The sequence below is a fragment of the Setaria italica genome, chromosome V (genome assembly GCF_000263155.2).
Source record: "Setaria italica strain Yugu1 chromosome V, Setaria_italica_v2.0, whole genome shotgun sequence".
NCBI lineage: Eukaryota > Viridiplantae > Streptophyta > Magnoliopsida > Poales > Poaceae > Setaria > Setaria italica.
This window is the reverse complement of record NC_028454.1, coordinates 29,285,883-29,310,335: the sequence shown is the minus strand read 5'-3', so window position 1 is coordinate 29,310,335 and position 24,453 is coordinate 29,285,883. Positions and strand designations below refer to the sequence as shown.

General features: G+C 46.0%; 2 protein-coding genes across 2 annotated transcripts; one reads left to right on the top strand and one right to left on the bottom strand.

Annotated features, from left to right (window-relative positions):
• The first annotated feature begins 1,346 nt into the window (after positions 1-1,346).
• LOC101782574 lies at positions 1,347-9,260 on the top strand. Its single transcript, XM_004969147.4, has 14 exons — positions 1,347-2,052; positions 2,161-2,247; positions 3,462-3,571; positions 3,722-3,772; positions 3,893-4,064; positions 4,162-4,482; positions 4,590-4,790; positions 4,899-5,387; positions 5,480-5,689; positions 6,385-6,573; positions 6,776-6,939; positions 7,424-7,582; positions 8,131-8,209; positions 8,531-9,260. The coding sequence occupies exons 1-14, from the start codon at positions 1,573-1,575 to the stop codon at positions 8,972-8,974; spliced, it is 3,156 nt and encodes a 1,051-aa protein (XP_004969204.1). The 5' UTR covers positions 1,347-1,572; the 3' UTR covers positions 8,975-9,260.
• A 102-nt stretch (positions 9,261-9,362) lies between these two features.
• Positions 9,363-11,052, bottom strand: LOC101779512 (mitogen-activated protein kinase kinase 5). Its single transcript, XM_004971956.4, has one exon. It carries the CDS (start codon positions 11,050-11,052, stop codon positions 9,802-9,804), a length of 1,251 nt encoding a protein of 416 aa, XP_004972013.3. The 3' UTR covers positions 9,363-9,801.
• Positions 11,053-24,453: the final 13,401 nt, after the last annotated feature.

Here is a 24,453-nt window from a genome sequence, read left to right as displayed (position 1 = left end):
AAGCCGGTTGAAAAAGCTGAAACGGCTGATTTATTGTGAGAGGAAAACACTGTTTGGTGGCTGATAAGTCGACTGAATAAGCTGAAGCGAACAGACCCAAGAGCGTTCATCGAGATTCGCCCGGTGTCTGCAGTGCAATCCTCCGAAGACTGGGCGTTCGCTCGCATTCGAATCGGAATGGAACATCATGGAATCAGCTGACACTACTCCTTTTGAATCTGCAGTGCAGTCCTCCGAAAACTTGATGACACTACTCAACTCTAATTCCTGTGAACACTATTCCCTTGTTGTAATCAGGAAGGTACGTGTCATCGAGTCTAATGCCTGGAAACAAACGGGGTGCCGGAAACAGAACATTTTAGCTTGTGCACAAACACAAGGAACTAACGACCAATAGATATTTTCCAGCCACCTTTTGAGCACCGTACAAGCGGACACCTGCCCCTTTGCTGCCACGTTTCAGGGGAGCTTTCGGTCACAGAAGCGTTTCGCTCTCCCGCACGCCCCCTACCAACCGCGCAGTTGGAGCTTTCGGCCACACGAACGTTTTCGTTGTTGCAGGAAAGACCGGAAGAGACAGACCCGGTCCAGGTCCAGCACATCCTTTTTCCGTGCGCCCGGATTGCGTTGAAAACTTTCCGGGCGGACGAATCAAAAGCTGCCGCCCTCTGGATTCAGAAGCAGGCTAGCACATTCTTTCCGCAAGAATCCTGCCCCTTTTCCATGCGTGCTCGTAAATCATAATGCGTGGCAGCGTTAAGCCATCTCTCGAGTACACTTTCACAGCAAGGCAGAATAGAAATATTGTTTGTGTAAAAAAGTAAACTAAGGAGATATTCGAGCCGTACATTTGGGGAGTAAATTTGGTGTCAAGAAGAAAATGTCTATCTCTTGAAATGTCGATTTATTATTCCATCCTCTCTTTTTTGAAACTAATTTATTATTCCATCCTTGGCTGGGCGACAACAGTGGAGTACTCGAGGAAAACATCTCGTGGGGCTCGGTTTTACCCAAAACAAAGCCTCCTCCTCTACACAAATCTAACGCCACCGAGCGCTTGACTTACCCACAGCATGACACATAGGTCCCACTAGCTTCCGGACCCATCTGTCACACCAAACCAGGCCGAGAGCGTAGCAGAGAACTTGCCTACTGTACGCGGCTTACGGAGCCCGAGACGGCGTGACCCCCATCCCACCCGCCCTCCCGCTTCCCGAAACACGCGGCCCCATGCTCCGGGCGTGGGGAGCCCATCCCCACCGTCCCTTCTCCATCTGACGCACGCGCGCCGCCCCGCTGCGCTCACCACGCCTTAAACGCCACCGCCTCCCCCGTTCCTCCTCCCCCTTCTCCCTCTCCCTCTCTCTCTCCCTCTCTCTCCATCTTGTTGAGCTGAACGAAACGCAACGCCTCGCTGCGGAAATACTAGTTGCAGCAGCCGCGCTCGCTCACGAGTCCTGCCAGAGTCTCCTCACTGCCAACCCCATTGCTCCCGCCCGCGACCAATCCGCTGATGGCCGCCGCGCTCGGGGAACCCTAGGAGCGGGCGGGCGCGCGGCTGAGACGCTCGCCATGGGCTCCCTCGAGAACGGGGCCGCGGCGGCGGGGAGCTACAAGCGCGGGCCGGCCCCGGCTCCGCAGCCGCTGCGGGCGGGCGGCGTCGGCGGCGGCTCGCGGAGGGTGCGGGCGAGATCCAGGCTCGCGCGCTTCCTGCTGTTCGAGAAGGTGGACTACCTCCACTGGATCGTCGCCGCCGCCGCCTTCTTCTTCGTCGCCATCGTCTTCGTCGCCTTCCTCCCGGGCTCGGGCGTCGTCGAGCGGCCCAGGCTGCTGCTCCCCTCGCGCCGCGCGGGGCCGGGCCGCGGCGGGGGCGAGCTCTCCTCGCTGCCCCGCGTCGACGTTGGCCTCGGGGGCTGGGAGGCGAGCGTGGTGTTCGAGCCGACCAGGCTGAAGGAGAAGTGGGCGAGGGAGAAAAGGGAGGAGGCCCGGAGCTTGGCGGAGCTCGGGACACCCGTCAGGAGGCTGGGGGTACGGAAGCCGCGCCTTGCCATGGTGAGTACTCGTGTGCTGGCTTGGGGGAGGATTTGAGTGGGTCGGGGATTGATTTCTGGCGATGTAGTTTCTGATTTTCCTCGCTGCTCGCGTTTGAAACTTCTGTAGGTGTTTGGTGACCTGTATCCCAGCGCAATGCAGCTTCAGATGGTTAGCGTTGCCTCGGTGCTGGAGGCTATGGGCTACGAAATGAAGGTGCGTCACACTGAACTACTTTGTCACGGATCATTGGCTACTAATGTGTGTGTTGGTCATTGCACAAGCACGTGGAGGTACTGATTTGGACGGGACGCGTGCCCTTGTGTTCATTTTGTTAGATTTTGCATCTAGCAGTTGTTTGTGGGTGAACTGGAGATGGCTTAATGGTTGAGCTGAGCTGTTGTGATTTATCGTCTTTTTATGGAGCAAATTGGTTTTGCCATGTATGATGTATAAATATCTCTGGCAATGCATCAGCCACATTGTTGTTCTCTATGTTCTAGTTTGTAGAAGGAAAAATAGGAGGATATACAATGCTAAGTGTGGGGTTACTTCAACTGACTCTTGTGGTAGTCAAATTTTCTGCAGTTGGCTGTCCTCAGTGTGAAAGTATTATGATGCGGATTGTATTTTGCTAGGTCCATGTCGATGTAGAGTTTTTGTGCTATGGAAAAATTTCACGGGCTACACCTTACCAAGTAGCTATTTCGGAGATGCTATCCTTTTTGCTGAAATTTCTTCCTCTACTATAGTTACTCCTGGCAGTTGGTTTTTGATGTTGATAAACCTGTCTAGTTAGTGATTGATTTGCCTAAGAGGAACTTCTGCTTTCGTGTATTTGAATGCTGCTACCAGTAACATGATTTATATAAGCATTTGTGACACTGCATTATGAATTGGCTGTCAGAACTTGGAAGCTTAAAGGTATCCAGATCAATCGACTTTGCCTCTTTCATGGATGGATCTTATGTCTTAAAAATGTGTAAGGAATAAATACTTTTACCCTTTTTGTGCGTGTAGAGTATTACCTGCAAAAGTTGTGAATTAGCAACATTATTAGACTTCCATATGCCCAAGAAACACACGAGACCTACACCTAACCAAAATGCTGGCAATGCTAATATCCCTTTCCTGTGGAGATAAGTTGGCACATTGCTTTATTCGTATGAATTTCTTGAAGTATGTTTATAAGTATGTGCAGAATTTTTGGATAATGATACTTGGAATATTGTATTAATATTATTACACACTAAGCTGCTAACTTTAGTCAATGTTGCTGTATCACGTTGTTTGTTCCTTTTCTTTTTTGATCATTTGGATGCTAGTATGAGTTAAGATATCCTACATATATATTTGCTTACTCACTGTCATATATTGCCCCCAAAATAATTTCCCTGAACCTTAATTTGCTTTACAAATTGTTAATCCAGGTTTTTTCACTTGAGGATGGCCCGTGTGGTAATATTTGGAGAGCCATTGGAGTACCGGTGTGCGTTTTGCCTGAGGACACAAACTTACCTAATTCTGTAGATTGGTTAGAGTAAGTTTTTGAAGTTCTCTCTCCTGTTGTTATCTTTTCACTTACTGTATTATCATATTATGTGTCCCATCCTGCTTTTACTAAGGTATATGGCACCAGCCTCACTTTCTAATTATTTCCTCACCAGGTTTATTTGCATTATTTCTGCAGCTATGATGGCGTACTTGTGAATTCTATTGAGGCAAGACCAGTATTCTCAAGGTAGTATTACAAAACTAGAATTGCATGACTATATGTTTCTTCATCTGTTTCAGATTGTGATAGAATGCTTTCTGAAAGTCAGATGTTTGATTTGGACCATGTGTCTCTGCCTTCCTACAGTCTTCTGCACGAGCCTTTCAAATCCATACCTGTCATTTGGACTGTGCATGAATGTTCTCTTGCTCATCGTATTAAAGAATATAATGCGAGTGGAATGATTCAGATCATAGATGCTTGGAAAGAAGTCTTCAGCAGGGCAAATGTTATAGTTTTCCCAAACTATATATTACCGGTATTTAATTCTAATCTGATTGTGATTTCAACAAACATAGTCATTTTCATATGGATGAAGATCGACCTAAAAGTATAATTAAATATTTTTCCTGCAGGTGAAGTATGCTGCATTTGATTCTGGTAACTATTTCGTGATTCCAGGTTCTCCCTCAGAAGTATTTCAGGCTGATAACTTTATTGCCAAACATTACCACCAAGATGCGAGGATCAGCTTGGGCTTGAGCCCCAAAGACTTTGTAATCGCTATTGTTGGTACTCCATTTTCATATCGTGAGAATTTGATGGAAGAGACGCTTATCTTGCAAGCAGTAGGTCCTCTATTACAGCAATATCACTCTGATAATAGCACAGAGTCTGAACTGAAAGTGAAGTTCTTCACTAGGAACATAACCGAGAAGCATAGGATGATCCTTGAGGTTTGCTTTGCACCTTCATGTTCTGTTCATCTTGTGAATTGGTTATTTACATACTTCATTGCTTTATGTTGTGTCTAACCATGTATTAGTTTTCTGGTTTTTGATAGTCTATTGCTCTGAGTGTTGGCTTCCCAAGAGGTGCAGTGGAGCATGTAGCTGATGGTGACAAGGACAGCCTCCTTGGTACAGCTGACCTTGTTATATATGGTTCCTGTCTCGAGGAGCAATCATTCCCCAGTGTGCTAGTCCAAGCTATGAGTCTTGAGAAGCTGGTTATAGCTCCAGACCTTGCAATTATTAAAAAACATGTATGTTCATGTGCACCCATATTAGATTGTGATTCATCTCTAGGTTTCAAATACTGATGACTGCATATTGTATTATAAATAAACTAACATGGTTGTCATATGGTGTAGATTGATGATGGGGTAAATGGGCTTCTTTTTCCAAGAAAGAATATCGGCATGTTAACTCAAGTCCTACTTCGAGCATTGTCAAATGGTAAAGTCTCTGTTTCAGGGCAAAAGATTGCATCAGTTGGAAAGGCCTATGCCAAGAACCTTATGGCTTCTGAGACCATTGAGGGCTATGCTATGCTATTGGAAAATGTTATCAAGTTCCCCACTGATGTACTAAGCCCTTTAACCGCTGGTGAGATACCTTTAGCTCTGAAACAAGAGTGGAAATGGCACCTATTTGAGGACGTGAAGCATTTACATCATATGAATGAGAGTTTGTCTGGCTACAAGATACTCCAGAAACTAGAGCAGGAGTGGCATAGCAACCTAATGGAACGCCCTCCTGTCAGTACATCAAAGATTAGTGAAGCATTCTCTGCAATTGCCTGGGAGGAACAGAGAGCAAATGAGGTTATGGACATCAAAAGAAAAATGGAAGAAGATGAGGTAAAATGCAAAAGTTGCATATTAACCACATAGGTTGCACATCCTCTTTTTCAAACAATCCTTCAAAGTAACTGGAATTGATTATTATGCAGTTGAAGGACAGGAATGACCAACTTCATGGAACATGGGAGGAGGTGTACAGAAATGTCAAAAGGGTAGAGAGGTTAAAGAATGAATTGCATGAAAGAGATGACAAGGAGCTTGAGCGGACAGGTCAGCCGCTTTGTATATATGAGCCTTTCTTTGGGGAGGGGACCTGGCCCTTTCTGCACCAAAGCTCTCTTTATCGTGGAGTTGGCCTGGTAAGCTGTTGTTACCTCTGAGCAACAAAAAATATATGTGGTTGGCCAGAATGTTCCAAAGATGTAGACAACTCTGATGCAGTAAAGTACTAAAGTATACCCAACAGACAACTCTAACAGTAAAGATAGCAATATTGTTGTAAAATATGCTATGTGACCCCAGGTTCTGGTTTAATCAAATTTATGGTTACACAAGCCTTTGATGAACAATATATAGCAATAATTTTGGAAGGTCAACTCCTCTTGAGGTCTATTAGGTGATGACATGTAAACTCCCATCCGTGTCATTGGATGATATTTGGGTGGAATACTACATGATTTATAATCAGTCGAGGAGGCGGAATACTACATGATTTCTCAATCATAGGGGGTTGAATTCTGCCACTCTTAATTGGTGTCCTCTATCCCCTTCATTCCTTCAAACTCTTATCCAACCAAACTGCATCCAAGAATCCACTTGGTGAATCCATAATTTAGCATCCAACAATTGATTTGCACTAGATATTTTTTCCCTTTTTTAAAATTGTTATGTTCAAGCAAAATAGTTGCTAAAACTAAATCTAGCATTGTTATAATCTAGCCATAACAAGCATAGTTACCACTACCAATGGAACAAATATGGCACTGTCAAGACTATGATTTTGCTTTACAAATATTTAATGGCTCATGTTGATAGTTTCCTTCTCTTTCATTAGTCTTCAAAAGGTCGAAGACCTGGAGCGGATGATATTGATGCCTCTTCTCGCCTTCCACTTCTCAACAATGTTTACTATAGAGATATTCTTGGTGAATTTGGAGCTTTCTTTGCTCTCGCCAACAGAATTGACCGAATACATAAAAATCCTTGGATAGGCTTTCAGTCCTGGAGAGTAACAGCAAGAAAGGTAATGATCGAGTTCATTTAGATTTTATTTTTTCAATACCTCTTTTTTGGAGGTACCATGGATTTCATGGGTCTGATAAAATGATGCTTATGCGAGTGTTCTGTGTATGAAACGCACGCTTTTAGTGCAGTGGGAACTATCTACATTGTCCTGTATAACAATTAACATCCTACTTGTACTGAGTAGCTGTTTTTCTAAACAGGCAAACTTATCAAACAATGCTGAAACTGCAATCTTAGAAGCCATTCAATCTCAAAAGCATGGAGATACCTTTTATTTTTGGGTTCGGATGGATCAAGATTCAAGGAACCATGCTAATAAAGATTTTTGGTCCTTCTGTGATGCAACCAATGCTGGGAATTGCAGGTTAGCCAGTTAACTATGTTTCATATTTCATATGTTGAATTATTAATCTGCAAGCCTGCAAATGTAGTGGTTTGAGAAATGTTGCTTCTTTGTTTACTTTTTAGTCCCTTGTCGGGATTCATCTCTAGCTTACCTCGATTTGCTTGGGAGTAAAGGGTTCTGTTGTTGCTGCACATAGTCGATTCTATGAAGCAATACCAAATATGTTTTCCTACAGGATAATCATTCAAGGAGTTTTATGTTCTTTTCTTATAGAGTAGTTATTTTGAGATTTTGTACTGTAGGTTCTCCAGTGCCTCTAAGTTTATCATTGTTACAGAACTATGAGATCTGTTACATTAATAAATGTTATATATATGTATATATGAATATCAGCATCCTAGCCAATGTAATCAGCTGTCTTCTGTACCTTTCAATGGTATTAACATTGCGAACATTGTTCTGTTACAACTGAACTAATCTACTCCATGTTTGTACCTTGAAGGTTAGCTGTTTTGGAGGCCTTCCAAAGAATGTATGGTGTACAGCTTGATCATGAACTGGATTCTCTGCTACACATGCCTAATGATGGAGACACTTGGTCTGTGATGCAAAGTTGGGTCATGCCTACACGGTCATTCCTAGAATTTGTTATGTTTTCAAGGTATGGGTTATGTTTTTGGAATCTTATTGAGAATCTAGCGAGTGTTATTACATTTATAACTAGATAAAAGATGTGTGCACTGGTTAATTATATAATGCTATATGTATATCAAACTATCCACTGTCGCAACAGGATGTCGCTCACTTAAATACATGTATGTCGGTATTGGTAGCATTATAGTGCTAGTGATGATTTGAGGCAGTGTAATTTATGATGATAATTTACCAGTTAGAGGGTAGCCTTGCAATTGGCCAAGATCCAAGTGAAGTGCCTTTTTTGACATGGATAATTTTAGCATAGTTTCTTATTGACCAGGGTCCAAAACAAAACCCATTTGTCTACAAGTATTTGGTCATTTGATCACTTCAAAGGATTATGTTGCTATAGCAGCATGCTAGGCATAAATCAACATGGAACAAACCCTTTTGGTCGCTATTTGCTTGCTTGTGTTGTTCTTTGTGTTCATTCCTTTTACATGATAGGATTTGTATCAATTCAGCCTTTTCTATATGCTTGGTTATAGTTACAGTATGCTGTTGTTTTTTCAGAATGTTTGTTGATGCACTGGATGCACAAATGTATGACAAGCACCATCAAACTGGGCATTGCGTCTTGAGTCTCCACAAGGTTAGCACTGTGCCACTTTTTTAGATATAACATTAATTTATTTTCAAGTCCTTTTCTGGAGCACTATACTTTCTGAGGATAGAATAATCAATAGTATGAAATGAAATTTGCTATCTATAAGGATATGAGATAATTACCATGCTAGTATACATGGTCGCCCTCTTGTGCTTAGAAAAGAAAAGAAAAATAGAAGCTCATCATTCGCATCAGCCTGATAATGAGACTTGTTTTCATTATGCACTTTTGCCACATGCTTTTGGTTAATTATAGCTCACCTACCTTTAAAAAATTGCATTGTTGACCTTTTTGTATTTTGTACAGGACCGGCACTGCTACTCTCGCCTTCTGGAGTTGATTGTGAATGTTTGGGCATTCCACAGTGCGCGGCGGATGGTTTATGTCAATCCTGAGACTGGTGCAATGCAGGAGCAGCACCAGCTCAGTGGCAGGAGAGGTCAGATGTCAGTCCAGTGGTTCTCCTATGCCATTCTGAAGAGCATGGATGAGGAATTGGCAGAAGAGTTCGACTCGGATCACCCTGACAGGAGGTGGCTCTGGCCACAAACTGGAGAGGTCTTCTGGCAGGGTCTCTATGAGAGGGAGCGGACCATGCGGCAACAGGAGAAGGAGCGGCGGAAGCAGCAGAGCAGAGACAAGATCCAGAGAATCAAGAAGAGAGCTCGGCAAAAGACGCTGGGCAAGTATATAAAGCCACCACCAGAGGATACCGGTGGCTCGAACCATACAATGACCGTAGATTTGTAGCATTTTGACCGCATAATTGGGGCGATGATTCTTTCCGTTGGAAATTTTGTTCATTCTTTCTTCGTTACGGCTAACCGCTAATGTCCTCGCTAGTTGCCCCCCGGACGGGTGTGAATATTTTTGGTCAGTTTTGTCATGCCCTCTGTTTACTGTGGCTTTGTAACATATCTATAGCACCGAGTTGCAGTGGTGTAAATTTGGGTTTCCGTAGGATTCTGGTCTCCTCGAAGCTAAGCTTTTTCTAACTGCGGCATTGCATTTGCAGCCTCCTTAACAATTGAGTAAATGACCCATGATGTCCTATATTGTTAAATTTCCGGTTAATGTCTGCTCTCCGTGTTTCAAAGCCTGCTCAACAGGTCACACATAGAATGTTGACAGACAGTTCTTGAGTTTTGAAAGCACAGTATACATTTCGCACCAAATGACCAAAGCATGCAAATTGCAGAGCAACATACAAAACAGAAAATTGAAGTACCTTATTACATAAACTGAAACACGATAACAAGGATACTTCAGGGACCTTAGGTAATCACAGTAACTGAAAATGCTTGCAAAGAAACCAGGCAAACCGTCCATCCATGATCAATCCACATCCACCCATTCGAATTAGCAAGGTAATCAATTAAGGGTGTGTTTGGTCGGTGGCAGGAGCACTATCTTGCATAGGTGGATATATACTTTCAGAGAAGAGTGTTTTCTGTATGAGCTGACGTAGCCTGCATAAACGGATGCAAATATACATCTCTATCTGGAACCGGCGGATATGCCCAGATGGACCGTCTTGTTCATGGAGGATCGGTGAATGCACTGTATCTGCTTCAACCCTACTCGTCAGTCACTCTCATGTGCAGCTGTGGCTGCGGCAAGGCGACGAACGGGTGCTGCAGCAGCCGAAGCGCGGTCGGCCGGTTCGCGGGGTTCTTCTGGAGGCACAGGCTGATGAAGTTCTTGAACTCCGGCGAGGCGTCCCGCGGCGCCTGCGGCGAGTCGGAGTGGCAAATCGCGGACATGAGCGCGGCCCAGTCGCCCTGCTTGGTGAGGTTCTCGCCCAAGGGGAACCGGCCCAGGTAGACCTCGAGGATGGTCAGGCCGAAGCTCCAGATATCGCCGGCGTACCCGTCGTAGGCGCCGTCGTTCAGGTCGGTGTTGATGCGCTCGGGGCTCATGTACGCGATGCTGCCCACGGAGGAGTTGCAGGGGTCCATGATCTGGTTCAGGATGCGCCCCACACCAAAGTCGGCGATCTTCACGCGCCGGCCGGAGTCGATGAGGAGTTTGGAGGGCTTGATGTCGCGGTGCACGATGTGACGCCGGTGGAGATAGGCGATTCCTGAGAGCACCTGGCGCGCCAGGTGCGCGAGGAAGCGTTCGTCGGCGATGCGGTGGCCCTCGAGCGAGCCCCCGTCCATGTACTCGAGCAGGATCTGGAGCTCGCCGTCCAGCTCGTACATGCCGTGGCAGCGCACCACGGCCGGGTGCTCAGCGGTGCGGAGGATGGCGACCTCGCGCACGATCTGCCGCCGCACGGCGTCGTCGTGTTTGCCGTAGAGCACCTTGAGCGCATAGGCGCAGCCCGTGGTACGGTGGCGCACCATCCACACCGTCCCGCCTGCCCCGCTTCCGATGCAGCGCACGCGCTCCAGCTCGCACAGAGGCGGCGGCGGGTTCGGCGGCGCGGAGCCGGCCGAGGTGGGCGCGCCGAGCGACGCCGCCCCCGAGAGGGATCCCGACGACGACATGGACGACGGCGCGGAGGACGGAGGGAGCGGTAGCGGCACGGCGAGGGAGGTCAAATCCCGCTGCGGCAACGGCAGCGTGAGATCCGGGCGCCGGCGCGACCGCCCGGGCATGCCCGGCTGCTGCGAGATCAAAGGCCCGTCCGGCGTATTCTCAGATTTTGTCCTTTCCTGGGCACCACCATGGACTTGGACTATGTAGTCTTCGTCCTGGCACGTTTTGCCGCCATCATGGACATCGTCCGGACTTTTCACACTTTTGGCGCACTTCTCCTTCCTACGTCTTTTTCGGCCACCATGCCTGGCGTCAGTTTGAAGGTAGATGGTGACGTACGTCATGAGGTTAGCACGCCACATGTTTGTGAGAAAATTTAACAAAAGTAACGTCTTTATGTGCAAAATTACCAAGGAATATATTTTTTTTTTTGCGGGGAAAATTACCAAGGATATAAAGCAATGGGCGGAGAGCACAGATCACTAGTTTTATGAAATTTTGCTGCATGTAGGTGTAGTTTTATGAAATTTGCTCCTTGTTACAAGTAAATTTCATATAAGCATCTTTATTCTCATCCAGTGGCGGACTTAGGCAGACACTGCAGTCTGCATCGTAGTGTGATGTCTGCCTTGCTACGTGCCTTTAGCAAGTTTATGATGCAGTGCATTCCCGCTGATTGGAGCCCGAGCAGGTGTCTAGGGTCGCCGGACCCTGGGTCCGCCCCTGTTCTCATCGTTCCTTGAGTTCTCACCTAGAGCTACAGTGTTCATCCAGGCCTTAAGGATATCTTGAACAAGTCTTCAATCTAATTCAAGAAGAAATCAACTTGCGGAGGAGCGCGTGTGGTAACCCAATGTTGGGTTCGTGATTTACCATGTATCTTAATGATAGTGCTAAGAGAGTTAATAATTTATGTAATATTGACTTTTATGTATGCTGTAACATTTCTGCTCTCCTACTTGAATGAATAGCTGTGCTCCTGCTCCTTTTTAAAGGAGAAGGCCTTAAGGATACCATCTTCTACAGTACGGGGTTCTTTCTGGTTCTTCACTACTTCGTATATACCAAACTCTGTCACCATAAAAGTTCCAATTCACTAACTGCACTCTGATTCTGGGAATTCTTGGATGATTGCTAACGGCAGTCGTCGAGGCAGTCTCTGCATCAGAACTTGCATCCCAAACTTTTGCAGAGATCTCGCAGCATCCTGTTCTTGTTCTGGGAGACTGCATAAACCATATCGACTACATTAAAAAACCTTGAACATTGAAGTGGGGGAACACGAGTTCGATCCTACAATCTTTTTGTGTTCATGTGGCAACATTGAACATGTCTAGAAACAAGAAACTTTAGCTATGTACTGCATGTACCTTATTGCCGCTTCATCCGTGGGCTTCCATACAATTTTCATAGTACACGTCCGGGGTAGATCCTATCAAACCCGGGCAAGAGCAACACGACTGGAGGAATCTGAAAGGCTGACTCAATCCACCACAGCACAAACTCTGGGAACTGGTCAAAACTGCAGGCAGCCAATTTCTTGGAGAACCTGATACCATCACATCCACGCCATCTTGCCTGAAGCACAATTCTCTAAGGGTCCTTGGTTGGGTGTACGGCAGCGTACGTGTACGAGCTCGTCCAGGATCAGACCTTGTCCCAGCGTTTGGTTGATTGAATCGTACCACACCGTCCTGGACAGAGTTGTACCAGCTCAGGGAATATTCCACATGGATCCTGAATCATCCCGTACACTGAAAACAACCGGACCACGGCATCCAGGACGGAGCGCTCCCCCGCGGGTCGCACACGCCGCTCGCGACCCGCCGCTCCTGTGCCGCTCGCGGGTCCGTCGCCGGCTCTTCTTTCCCGACGCCGCCGCTCGTCTGCCGCTTGCGGGTCCGTCACCAGCTCCCTGACGCCGCCGCTCGTCCAGCGCCTGTCGGCCCGTTCCTCCCACACCTCCTCGCTGCCCATGACCGCATCTTCGCCGGCCCCGACCAGATCCTCATCGGCCACGACCCAATCTTCGCCGGTCAAGACCAGATTCTTGCCAGCAGCCACCAGTCAAGGTATGACCCGTGGTTCCCCCTTCTTCCCTTGTGTTGCGCGAACCCTAATCTTATCCATGGATGGGTTTGCGTGGGTCAAGCACCAAGATTGGACCAGGGTTTGCGGCGGCGGAGGTAGAGGGATTGTTCTTGGCCTATACAGGGACCAAGATCCTAGGATTCCACCCCCAAATTGAGTGGTATGGAGGTGTATTGATGCTTGTTTGTGTTTGATTGTGTAGTTGATTCACTCTACAAATTCCAAGTAGATGAGCAGAATATTATATTGTGTGTAGTAATATGCAAGAATATTATACAGTTCAGAATGTTCTTGATTGCAGTAATTTGTAGAGTGAATCAACAGTAGAATCTTATAAAGCAAGTAACATGAACTGTAGTAATATGCAAGAATATCATGTGCCTCAACTTGTTTTGATCTAACCCTTCTGTTTCTTAAAAAAATTAGTTGCAGTCATGGTTAATCCTCCATTGGTATTTGTTACAATTTTTTTTCATTGCTTTGGGTCATGTAGATGGACAAGAGGCAAGTTAAAAGGAGAAAATTGCTTATCAATGCTGCTGCATATATTGCCGCTTCTATGGTTGTTCTGTATGTCCGGTCCAAATTAAGGAATAGGAGAGAGCCTATTACATATGGCCCATTAGTGGAAAGGGATGCGGCTAGAATATGCTACATGAATGATAAAACTTTGCGGGATGACACAACCTGCACAAATATGATTAGGCTTAAGAGAGCATCTTTCTTCCAGCTATGTCAAGTTTTAAGGGAACGACAGTTGCTTTGTGACACAATACATGTATCTGTTGCAGAGCAAGTTGCCATGTTCCTCCATATGATTGGACACAATGAAAGAAATAGGGTAGTTGCTACAAACTTCCGGAGATCAAGTGAAACAGTAAGTAGATACTTTAGAATCGTCCTCAATGCCATAGGTGAGCTGAGAAATGATCTTATCCAACCACCTTCTTTGGAGACCCCAACCAAAATCGCAGGCAACCCTAGATGGGATCCATACTTTAAGGTATGATACTTGACAATCGTACCTTGCTGATAGGTTCATATTTCTAGGAACTAATCCTTCTTACGTGCTGAACAAATAGGACTGTATTGGAGCCATTGATGGAACACATATATGGGCCTCGGTTAGTTAGTCAATGGAGCTAGCTTTTCGTGGTAGAAAGTCATTTGCAACACAAAATGTGATGGCTGCTGTAGATTTTGATATGAAATTCACTTATGTTCTGGTTGGTTGGGAGGGCACAACACATGATGCTGTGGTTTTAGCAAATGTCCTAGAGTGTGAGAATGGTGGCTTACGAGTTCCCGAAGGTAATATTACTGTAGTTGTCTGTGTTCATACACTAATTTACTAAAAACCAATAAAATAAGCATTGTGTTCCTCATATCATAGGGAAACTCTACCTTGTGGATGTAGGATACGGAGCCAAACCTGAATTTATGCCACCTTTTCGTGGTGTGCGCTATCACTTGAATGAGTGGGGAAACAATCCAGTCCAAAATAAGAAGGAGCTATTCAATTGAAGGCATTCCTCTCTACGTGTGATTGTAGAACGTGCCTTTGGATCACTCAAGAGAAGATTTAAAGTCCTTGATGATGCTACACCATTCTTCCCATACCTTACTCAAGTTGATATTATCATAGCATGTTGTATCCTCCATAACTGGGTTGTTTCTCAAGGCACTGATTGTTTCATTCTGCCGGAGAACACATTGACACCTAGTCCCCATACTTCAGCTAGTGCACAATCAAATGACCATAGGTTCATGGTTGAAAAGAGGCAACTAATTGCTGAGAGGATGTGGCAAGATCGACAAAACCACTATGGCCATTAAATATAGTGTCCTTATGGAATAAGAACTTTGTAATATTTGCAAGCAGAATGTTTTGTAATATTTGGTTGACACCTTTTCTTCTATTATTAGTGTAGGAAAATATATAGGAAAATGAACTCAATAGTTTGAATTTCTATTGCCTTCATCTGTTTACTCACTAGTGTTGGTATGCTGCAATTGGTTTTTGTGTCCCTTGTGCAACAGATCAGTACTTTTCTTTGGAACTGAACTTATAATTTGATCCTACCTCCTATTTTTAAATCATGGTAAAGGTTGTTGTACAGCTTACCTGCTTTGCAAAGCTTCCATTCTTTACTTATATCATATTTTCTCTCATTGGCCGTCTTCAGATTTAGCTCTCATTTATTATATTATGAACTTTTCATCTTGTTTATTTCAGATTGGTCTTGGTGAGATCCACCGCTCAAATTACATATTGTTTGCATATCTTTTTTGTTACAGATTGGCCTTATTGTTCCACTTTCTTGTAGGAAATGGATGCTGCTGGGGGCCATATCCAATGGCCCAATGCGATGTCAACATTTGTGCTGACCTACTTGTCTGATCTTGTGAGGAATGGCAATCGGACCTCCTTTGTGTGCAAGAAAGTCAATCTTAATGCTTGTGCTAAGGCTTTAAATGAGAGTTTGGGTTGTCAAGTTTGTGGAACCCAAGTTAGTAACCATCTGAGGAAGTGGAAAAAACTTTATAAAAAGATGAAGAGGCTCCAGAATATCAATGCTGCTCTTTGGGATGAAGATACTTGCACAATTACACTTGATGCAGATCACTACCAATAATATATCAAGGTAAGGCTTTTTTTTTGCATAAGTGCATTACTGCTTTTTTTTTTTGCATAAGAATACTACCAACTCTAACTTCTAGTAGAATTCTTCACAATGGAAGAAGCATGTTTTAGTACCTATTTTACACAATGGAACTGTATGGACAGCCTAGGCATGTTTTAGTACCGGGAACAATCCACTTCATCTGTTTGACCTTATCTACAAAGAAACACTTAAGGTTAGAAACAACATAAAATTCGTTAGATTATAATTTGGAAACTTTGAATTGTCTAGAGAATGAGTAAGTAGACCTGAGCAAAATTGTGTAGCATTTGTGGGGCTAAGCTAACTGAGAGTGCATCTGGCCCCCTATGTGGGTTTTGGTGTTGATGACACGCATAGTTAGGGGACTAATACTTTTGTCAAGTTTTTAATAGGTTCTAATTTCAAGAAAAGGAAAAAGTATATGAAAAGACTCTCAAAGAGCCCCATGTGCAAAGCTAAGACGGCGATGAACTCTTTTCTAATTTCTAAGTTTAGTTTAGGAACGCCGTACTATAAAGAGGGATGTGGATAGATTGCTTGAAGATGCAAAGGTGCTTTATTGAGATGCTGACCAAAACTTGAGAGACACAAAACATCCATGAACACAACCTTTACCTCAGTTTTCTTTATGTACATCCAAAGTATCGACAGTGTGTCGGAAGTTCCGACAGTCATTGGAAGTTTGCAGAAAGTCCCGATAGGGACTCTCTGTCTTCCTAGTTGATCCCTATCGGAAGTTCCAACACTGTGTCGGAAGTTTCGACAGGGGTCAGGAGTTTCTGGAAACTCCCGACGGGAGTTCTCTGTCCAGCTGGGGTGTCCCTGTCGGAAGTTCCGACAGGTACATTACCAGCACAGTAATGGCTAGTTTTTGGGGGCTGGGTATAAGTACCCCTCTACCCCCTCCTTCATTTGCTGCTGACCTAACTTGAGGCAAACACCCCCAAGCATTGATTCCTCACTTCCTCACTCCCCCTTGAGCCAAATCCTTGAGTCCTTGAGCTAGGGTTTGAGTGAGAGTGAGATTGAGAAGGTGTGTGACTTGAGGGTTGAGTTGAAGTCCGAGAAGTTCATCTCAAGAAGCATCTCAAGCATCTCCGGCTCCGATTCGTGTTCTTTACTCTTGAAGCTTGCTTATAGACTGCTAGGTGTTGCCCGTTGAACGCCCTCTTTGTGTGGTGCGCTCGGGAGCGTTTGTATTACCCAATCCTTTGTGGATTCAATAGTAAGTGACTCAATCTTCCTTTGTGGTTGATTGAGAGAGGTAAAGGGTTAGTGAGGACCAGGCTCTTTGTAAGCTCCTCAACGGAGACATAGCTCTCTTAGTGAGAGTGAACTCCAGTAACAAATCTTTGTCTCGCTTGTTGTTGAATTCTTTACTATCTTGTGCCCTAGAAGCTTGTTTGTATTCGATCTCCTTATTTGTGTAGTTCCTAGCTTGCTCATCACCTGGAGTAGGCTCTACACGTTATTTACAATACATTGATTCAAATAGAATTTGCAGAATCAACTTTAATTTTGAGTTTCGCTTTGCTCCTTCTATCCTGTCGGAAGTTCCGGCACAGTACCGGAAGTTCCGGCACTGCGTCGGAAGTTCCGACAGTTCTAATACTATCGGGCATGCACCCTAGGCCCACGAGTCGACCTTGGACGGCCCACTGAGGGACGTACTCGGTTATGATTAGGACAAGGGGATAGGCTTATCCCACTCGGACTAGTCAAGTATGTGTATGAAAACTACTCGGGCCATAACCGAGTAGAACTCTGTAATTGTACTCGGCTAGGACTCGGACTTCTACCCCTGCCCTCCCGTGCATATAAGGGCGGGCAGGGACCCCCCTCAAGAGAACAACTCCAGTTCATCCAAGATCAATACCAACAAACACACAGGACGTAGGGTATTACGCGATCTAGCAGCCCGAACCTGTCTAAATCGTGTTCCTTGCGTCACCATTGATTCCTTGATTCTCAACGATCCTTACCGCATAAAATACCACCTAGGGCACCCTCGTGGGTTGCCGGTCTAAAACACCGACAGCTGGCGCGCCATGTAGGGGACTCATCGAGTTTCTCAGCGCTAACTCAATGGCAACGGTCGTCATCAAGCCTGTCTTCGCCATCGAAGCGGGCGCAACCTTTGTTTTTGGATCCTGGCTCTGCATCGTCGATGGCGCTGGTTCGTTCCGGCGCCAGATCATTAACGCCCCGGAGAAGAAATCGGAGGAATTGGTCAGAAAAAACCAAGATTTCAACGTCAACAACCTCGAGTTCGACTTCAAGTCGGACTCGACTTCGGTTCGGACTAGTCGGTCCCAGTCGCTCCTCAAATCAACTTCAACTTCAAAACGGTTTCCAAACGGACTCCGCAATGCAGCCGAAGCCCACCAAAGTTTTCTTACTCGATTTCAACTCGAACTCGGGAACGACGAAGACAACGACTCCGACTCGGTCTATTTCCCAGAGATACCATTATCTGGTCCAGCCCAAGGACTGGTAATAACTTCAACATCACAAGGCAGATTCGTACATTGGCCAGGTTTGAGACCATCTCTTCTTGCCCGCGACTACGAGTCACGCCTTGTCACTCATATAGACAACCTCCCATATCAAGAGGGTGTCCCACTCACTTCCAACCGTGAGGAAAGTTCCACAGAGATTGCAACATCAAGCTCCGGAAGCTACTACCCAGAAAGGGAAGTCTTTATTATTACTCAAAATAACAACCCGGGTACTAGCCAGAACAGAACCCCCAGGTGATTATCACAACTCGACAACATCTCAGAAGACGAGTCTACAGCTGACGCCCCGCAAAATGAAACCTCCGATCAAAGGAACCAAAGAAGGATGCGCAATGCTACTCGAGCCAAGCGACGGTAGTCGATGGCTACAAATATTCCCATCACAAACCTTGAAAGAGCTTTGGACGCAGTTCAGGCTCAGGAACATACCACTCCACTTGCAGCAATCACTTCTATCAATCTTTTAACAACGTTAATGCCTCAAGACAGGGACCATGAAGCCACAGCTCAGCTCGTGCAGCGCGGCAACGGACTAATCGCACAACTCGCAGAGCAAGCCTACAAGCTACTCGACAAAGAATCACCAATCCTATCTGTTCCTCGCGTCACAGCTCACCAAGAAGGCAGCAGAGGTGCTGCAGCCAACAACAACGATGCTCAGAGAAACGACAACGAAGTCGTGAATCAGCCAAGGCAACACAGCCAAGGTCCGAGTAAACAAAATGCCCCAGTACGCCAGAAGGACGTCGGGAAAGTCAGCTGCACTAACTCCGTAAAAAGTATTCGCCCTACCCGGAAGAACCACGAAGTGTCAAACTTCAGTGATCTATGAGAAATACTCAACAGTCGGCGCGAGCAAGAAGTCGACAACTACAACCACTTTCCCGCTTTCACAAATAGGGTAATGAAGACTAGACTACCCGAGAAGTTCAAGCCAAGAGGAATCACCAAGTATGATGGCAAGCAAGACCCAATTTAATGGCTGCGATGCTACTCACTAGCAGTCCAAGCAGCCGAGGGCAATAACGATACCAAAGTCATTCACTTTCCCATATGCATGGAACCCGCACCGCTGACATGGCTCGAGTCCCTCAAACCCAAGTCAATCGACTCTTGGGCAGATTTGACAAAAGCTTTTACGAACAACTACGCCAGCTCCATGGCTAGACCAGGCAACAAGATCGACTTGAGCCAAATTAAGCAAAAGGAAGGTGAAACCTTGCGTGACTACTTACGATGATTCTTTGAAAAGAAGGCAACCATAGTTGACATTTCAGAAATAGACGTCATCGAGTGCTTCCAGAACGGACTCTACGACCGACGAACATATCAAGACTTCGGTCGACGACGACCAGCTAACGTCAAAGACCTCAAAGTCATGGTGCAATAGTGGGCGAACGAAGAAGACAAAGAGCGAGAGCGGTTCGGCTCCCACCGCAACCATGGCCGCGACAACACCAAAAACAATGACCAAGATAGAACCCGACATAATGATACTCAAAACCAGTTTTCGAGTAATCACAACCGCAAAAGAAAACCCGACAACACTATTGCTGCCATGACCAACTCCGGGAAAAAGGGATCCCGCAAAAACGATGAAGGGCCGACCTTCACCGAACTACTCAAAAAGCAGTGCCCATGGCACCCGACTAGCAAACACTCGGCAATAGACTGTTACAGCATGCGCCGAGTAATGCAAGACTTACCCGCGCCACCACCCCCTGAAGAATACACCAAGAAAAAGGATAAGGGCAAGAACAAAGTCCCCAACAACGACGAAGAAGAAGGCGACTTCCAGACCGCCTCAAAAATAGTCGACGTCATCTTTGGCGGAATCCCAGGCACCGCATCCAAGCGAGCCAACAAACTCATACTCAGGGAGATCATGGCCATCGAACCAACAGATCCAACACCGCTAAAGTTGTCAAAAGTGCCCATATCCTTCAGCAGGAAGGACCAATGGACCAAGTTCTCAGAACCAGGCCGGTTCCCTCTTGTACTCGACCCCGTGGTGGCAGGATCAAAGCTAACAAAAGTACTCATCGACGGCGGAAGTGGACTCAACGTCATTTTCGCCAAAAATTTGAGGAAGATGTGCCTCGACGTTACAGAAATGCTCACCCCAACAGATTCACCCTTCTACGGCATCGTACCTGGAAACGCAGCTATACCACTAGGACAAGTCATCCTCCCCGTCACCTTTGGAACTAAGGAACACTACCGTACCGAGTACATCAGATTTAAAGTCGCCGACTTCGAGACATCTTACCACGCCATACTCGGAAGGCCAGCACTCGCCAAGTTCATGGCCATACCACACTACGTTTACTTGGTACTCAAAATGCCAGGGCCCAAGGGAGAACTAACGCTACGGGGAGATCTACGACAATCCTACGAATGCGACACCTAAGCCGTGGAAATCGCCGCGACCTCTCAAACACCTAGCCCTATGCAACAAGTCTTCACAGCTTCAAAGAAACTTCATCCAACTGAACTTGAGATCCCAGAAAACAAGTCGGGGTCTACAAAGCTGAAACCCGCAAGCGAGCAAGACTTCAAACCAGTCGATCTCCAGACGGGTGACCCCTCCAAGACAGCCCTGATTGGAACATCAGTTTCCTTCGGGCTAACCACGACATCTTCGCTTGGAAACCAGCTGACATGCCCGGTGTGCCCAAGGAGCTGATCGAGCACTCTTTAAACATTGATCCCAAAGCTACTCCAAAACGGCAGTGACTCTGCAGGTTTGCTCAAGACCGACGAGAAGCAATCAAAAAAGAGCTAGCCAAGCTACTCGCGGCAGGGTTCATCAAAGAAGTCTTTCACCCTGACTGGCTCGTCAATCCCGTACTCGTTCGCAAAAAGAACAACGAGTGGAGAATGTGCGTCGACTACACCGACCTCAACAAGCACTGCCCCAAAGACCCTTTTGGGCTACCCAGGATCGACCTAGTGGTCGACTCCATTGCTAGGTGTGCTTTACTATGTTTTCTCGATTGCTACTCAGGCTATCATCAGATAAGCCTCAAAGAAGAAGATCAAGCTAAAATAGCTTTCATCACACCTTTTGGAGCTTTCTGCTACAAGACAATGTCCTTCGGACTAAAAAACATAGGAGCAACCTACCAGCGAGCTATACAGATGTGCTTCGAAAAGCAACTTCATCGCAATGTCGAAGCTTATGTCGACGATGTAGTCGTAAAAACAAGAAACCAGGAGGAACTCATCGCTGATCTGGAGGAAACTTTCTCTAGTCTACGAGCTTTCCGATGGAAACTCAATCCTACTAAGTGCGTCTTCGGAGTACTTTCTGGCAAGTTACTCGGGTTCATCATTAGCCATCGCGGCATTGAGGCCAACTCGGAGAAAATTTCTGCCATCACAAACATGCAAGCACCAGCTAGCATCAGGGATGTGCAGAAACTCACAGGCTGCATGGTCGCTCTCAATCGATTCATCTCGAGACTTGGAGAACGGGGACTACCCTTCTTCAAGCTTCTCAAACACCAGGACAAGTTCAAATAGACAGAAGAGGCAGACAAGGCACTGACGCAACTCAAAGACTTTCTGTCAAAGCCTCCTGTACTCACCGCTCCATCTCCAAATGAAGACTTGCTCCTATACATATCAGCTACTACCCATGTCGTCAGCGCGGCAATAGTAGTTGAACGGTCTGAACTAGGCCACGCTTACAAGGTTCAACGACCTGTGTACTTTGTCAGTGAAGTACTCTCGGACACCAAAACTCGGTACTCACCGATACAAAAACTCTTATACGCAATCCTACTCACCTCTCAGAAATTGCGCCATTATTTCCAAGAACACAACATCACAGTCATTTCTGACTTCCCGCTCGGCGAAATTCTCCACAATAGAGATGCCACGGGTAGAATCTCCAAATGGGCAGTTGAACTCGGAGCTCTAACCTTGGACTTCAAACCAAGGACAGCTATCAAATCCCAAGCTCTGGTAGACTTCATGGCTGAATGGACTGAAAATCAAGTACCAACACCAGTAGAGCGGCCAGAACACTGGGTAATGTATTTCGACGGTTCCCTCAAACTTGAAGGGGCCGGAGAAGGTGTACTCCTCATCTCCCCAAAGGGAGACCAGCTCAAATACGTACTGCAAATCTTCTGGGAAGCATCAAACAATGAAGCCGAGTACGAAGCACTGCTACATGGCCTTCGCCTTGCAATTTCCCTCGGCATCAAAAGACTACTGGTATACGGCGACTCACTAGTCGTTATAAACCAAGTCAATGACGAGTGGGATCGAAACAAAGACAACATGGACGCTTACTGCAAAGAAGTCCGCAAACTGGAAAATAAATTCTCAGGCTTGGAATTTCATCACATCGTCCGCGACAACAACGTAGCCGCTGACATGTTATCAAAAATGGGCTCAACTCGTGCAGAGGTTCCAGCAGGAATTTTCATACATGAACTGCACAAGCCGTCCACACCTGAACAAGTTACACCGCCAGTAGTCCAGACTACTGACGTCACGCGGGAAATCATGATGATAGAAGTTGACAAGAGGACTGAAGCGTCCCCACATAAGTAGAGACTAAATGTGATACAAATATTAGTTCCAGGAGGCTGATAACACATTTATTCGACAGATAATTCAGTTACCGTACAACTTCCGAGGGAGTGGGCGTGAGAGCCACGCAGTGATAAGAAGTAGATAAACAACAGCGGCTAACCAAGCGACTGCCAAAAGACAGCACTCGGGACTACACGGCAGCAGTAGCATCTTGGAAAGGCCAACGCCACATGCAGCGTTGGGTGCGGACACAACCTCTACTCAAGGTCTTCGGCGATGAAGTCCGGGTCTTCCTCTGTGGTTACGAAGCAAGGGTGAGTACGAACGTACTCAACAAGTCCAACCCCATCCACGGAGGGGGATACAAGCAAGTATATGCACAGGATAAAACAAGGATAGGCTAGAGTTTATTTGCAGTAAAGCTAAATTTTCAACACATGCATAGGCTCGTTTTCAAACAAATTTTTGTAAATCTTTTCTTTAGTAACCGAACAAGGAGTGGGGTTGATCCTACACAAAGGATCCAAGTTTTTATCGCTATCGAACTCCCCGTCCGCCATAGCGCACGGCACAACTGCCGGACTCTTCCAAAATCCCACACACACACGCACACACACACATGACCAACCATGCCCAAGTGCTAGTTATGTGACCAAGCCGTAACTCATCCAATACCATGGACACGGCTACCCGGATAGGTTTTAACTCTGCAGAGGTTGTACACTTTTCCCACAAGTAGGGTACCGCAGCACGATCACCTTAGTGCCGGTGCGGATCCTAACAAAGCCATTACCCACCTTAGCTAAGACTGGCTAGCCCTCATGGGAGCACCCAAGGGGTTCACGGCTCATCCACGAGACCGTAACCGGGACCTAAGTCACCAAGATCTTACTCCTTTTCCATGGGCTCCCGTTGCTCACCAGCACCCCTGAAGACTAACAGTTCAGCTAGTGGGATTTATGCTAAGCCGTTGCCCATACAACGGTCGAGTGGTTGCACGATGGTTGAATTAGGCAAGATGACACATCAACTCGGTCCTTACTCATGACAAGATGGATATCTCCCGACATTGCTCAACCACCAAGGTACAAGCACAACACCCTGTCATCCCACACAAGGAATACCCATCCATCCTGTCTACACATCCTTTTCCCTTGAACCCAAAAAGCCATTTTTCTCACTTGCACACACACACCCACACATTTATTTTCCGAAAACACCATTGTAATAATGTTGGTAGTCAAGTAGCAATTTCCTAAGCGTTCTAGCGGTGGTTATCGGCTAAATAGAGCGAGTCATATTTAGAGACAACCATAGGGTAACAAGGAATGTTCATAACAATCAAGGGGTGGCTATCCAACCATGTCTTGCAATGAAGTAATATGCATTTTGTAAAACGGGCCAATAGGTTGTGTTTGGTATTAAATATGCATCAAAAGGGTGAGATTGGACTTGCCGTCTTCAAAGCCTTCCGGGAGTTCCGGCTCATGCTACTGGTCCTCGGGCTCGGGCTCACGGTCAAACTCCTCCTCGGGATCCTCCTTGGGCAAGCCGCAATCTACGGCACACACAAACGGACACACAAATAAATAAAAGAAAGATCGATGTTTAACCGTGAGCTCCGAACAGAAAACGTGAATGGAAAATAGGTAGAAAGATTATTTTTGGGAAATTTGGATATGGATCGGCGAAAGTATTCTAGAGGATGAAGTGGTGAAATTTGGGATTGATTTGAGGAAGTTTGGCGCATGAAATGACGGGTTAAACATGAATTAGGGGCTTAAACGGAGGTTTCGGACTAACTTATAATAAACTAGGGACCTATTTGTAAATACTTTTGGAGGTGGAGGGGCTTATCCGCGAATAGGTTTATGAGAGTGGTGGAAGGACTGTTTCGCGAATAAGAAGAAAGAGGGGGTCA

Excerpts from the sequence above, each read along its gene's own strand:
- LOC101782574 (XM_004969147.4), top strand. The coding sequence starts at position 1,573 with ATGGGCTCCCTCGAGAACGGGGCCGCGGCGGCGGGGAGCTACAAGCGC. Across the intron at positions 2,053-2,160 it reads GGAAGCCGCGCCTTGCCATG|GTGTTTGGTGACCTGTATCC; the intron begins GTGAGTACTCGT and ends AAACTTCTGTAG. Across the intron at positions 7,583-8,130 it reads GAATTTGTTATGTTTTCAAG|AATGTTTGTTGATGCACTGG; the intron begins GTATGGGTTATG and ends TTGTTTTTTCAG.
- LOC101779512 (XM_004971956.4), bottom strand. The coding sequence starts at position 11,052 with ATGACGTACGTCACCATCTACCTTCAAACTGACGCCAGGCATGGTGGC.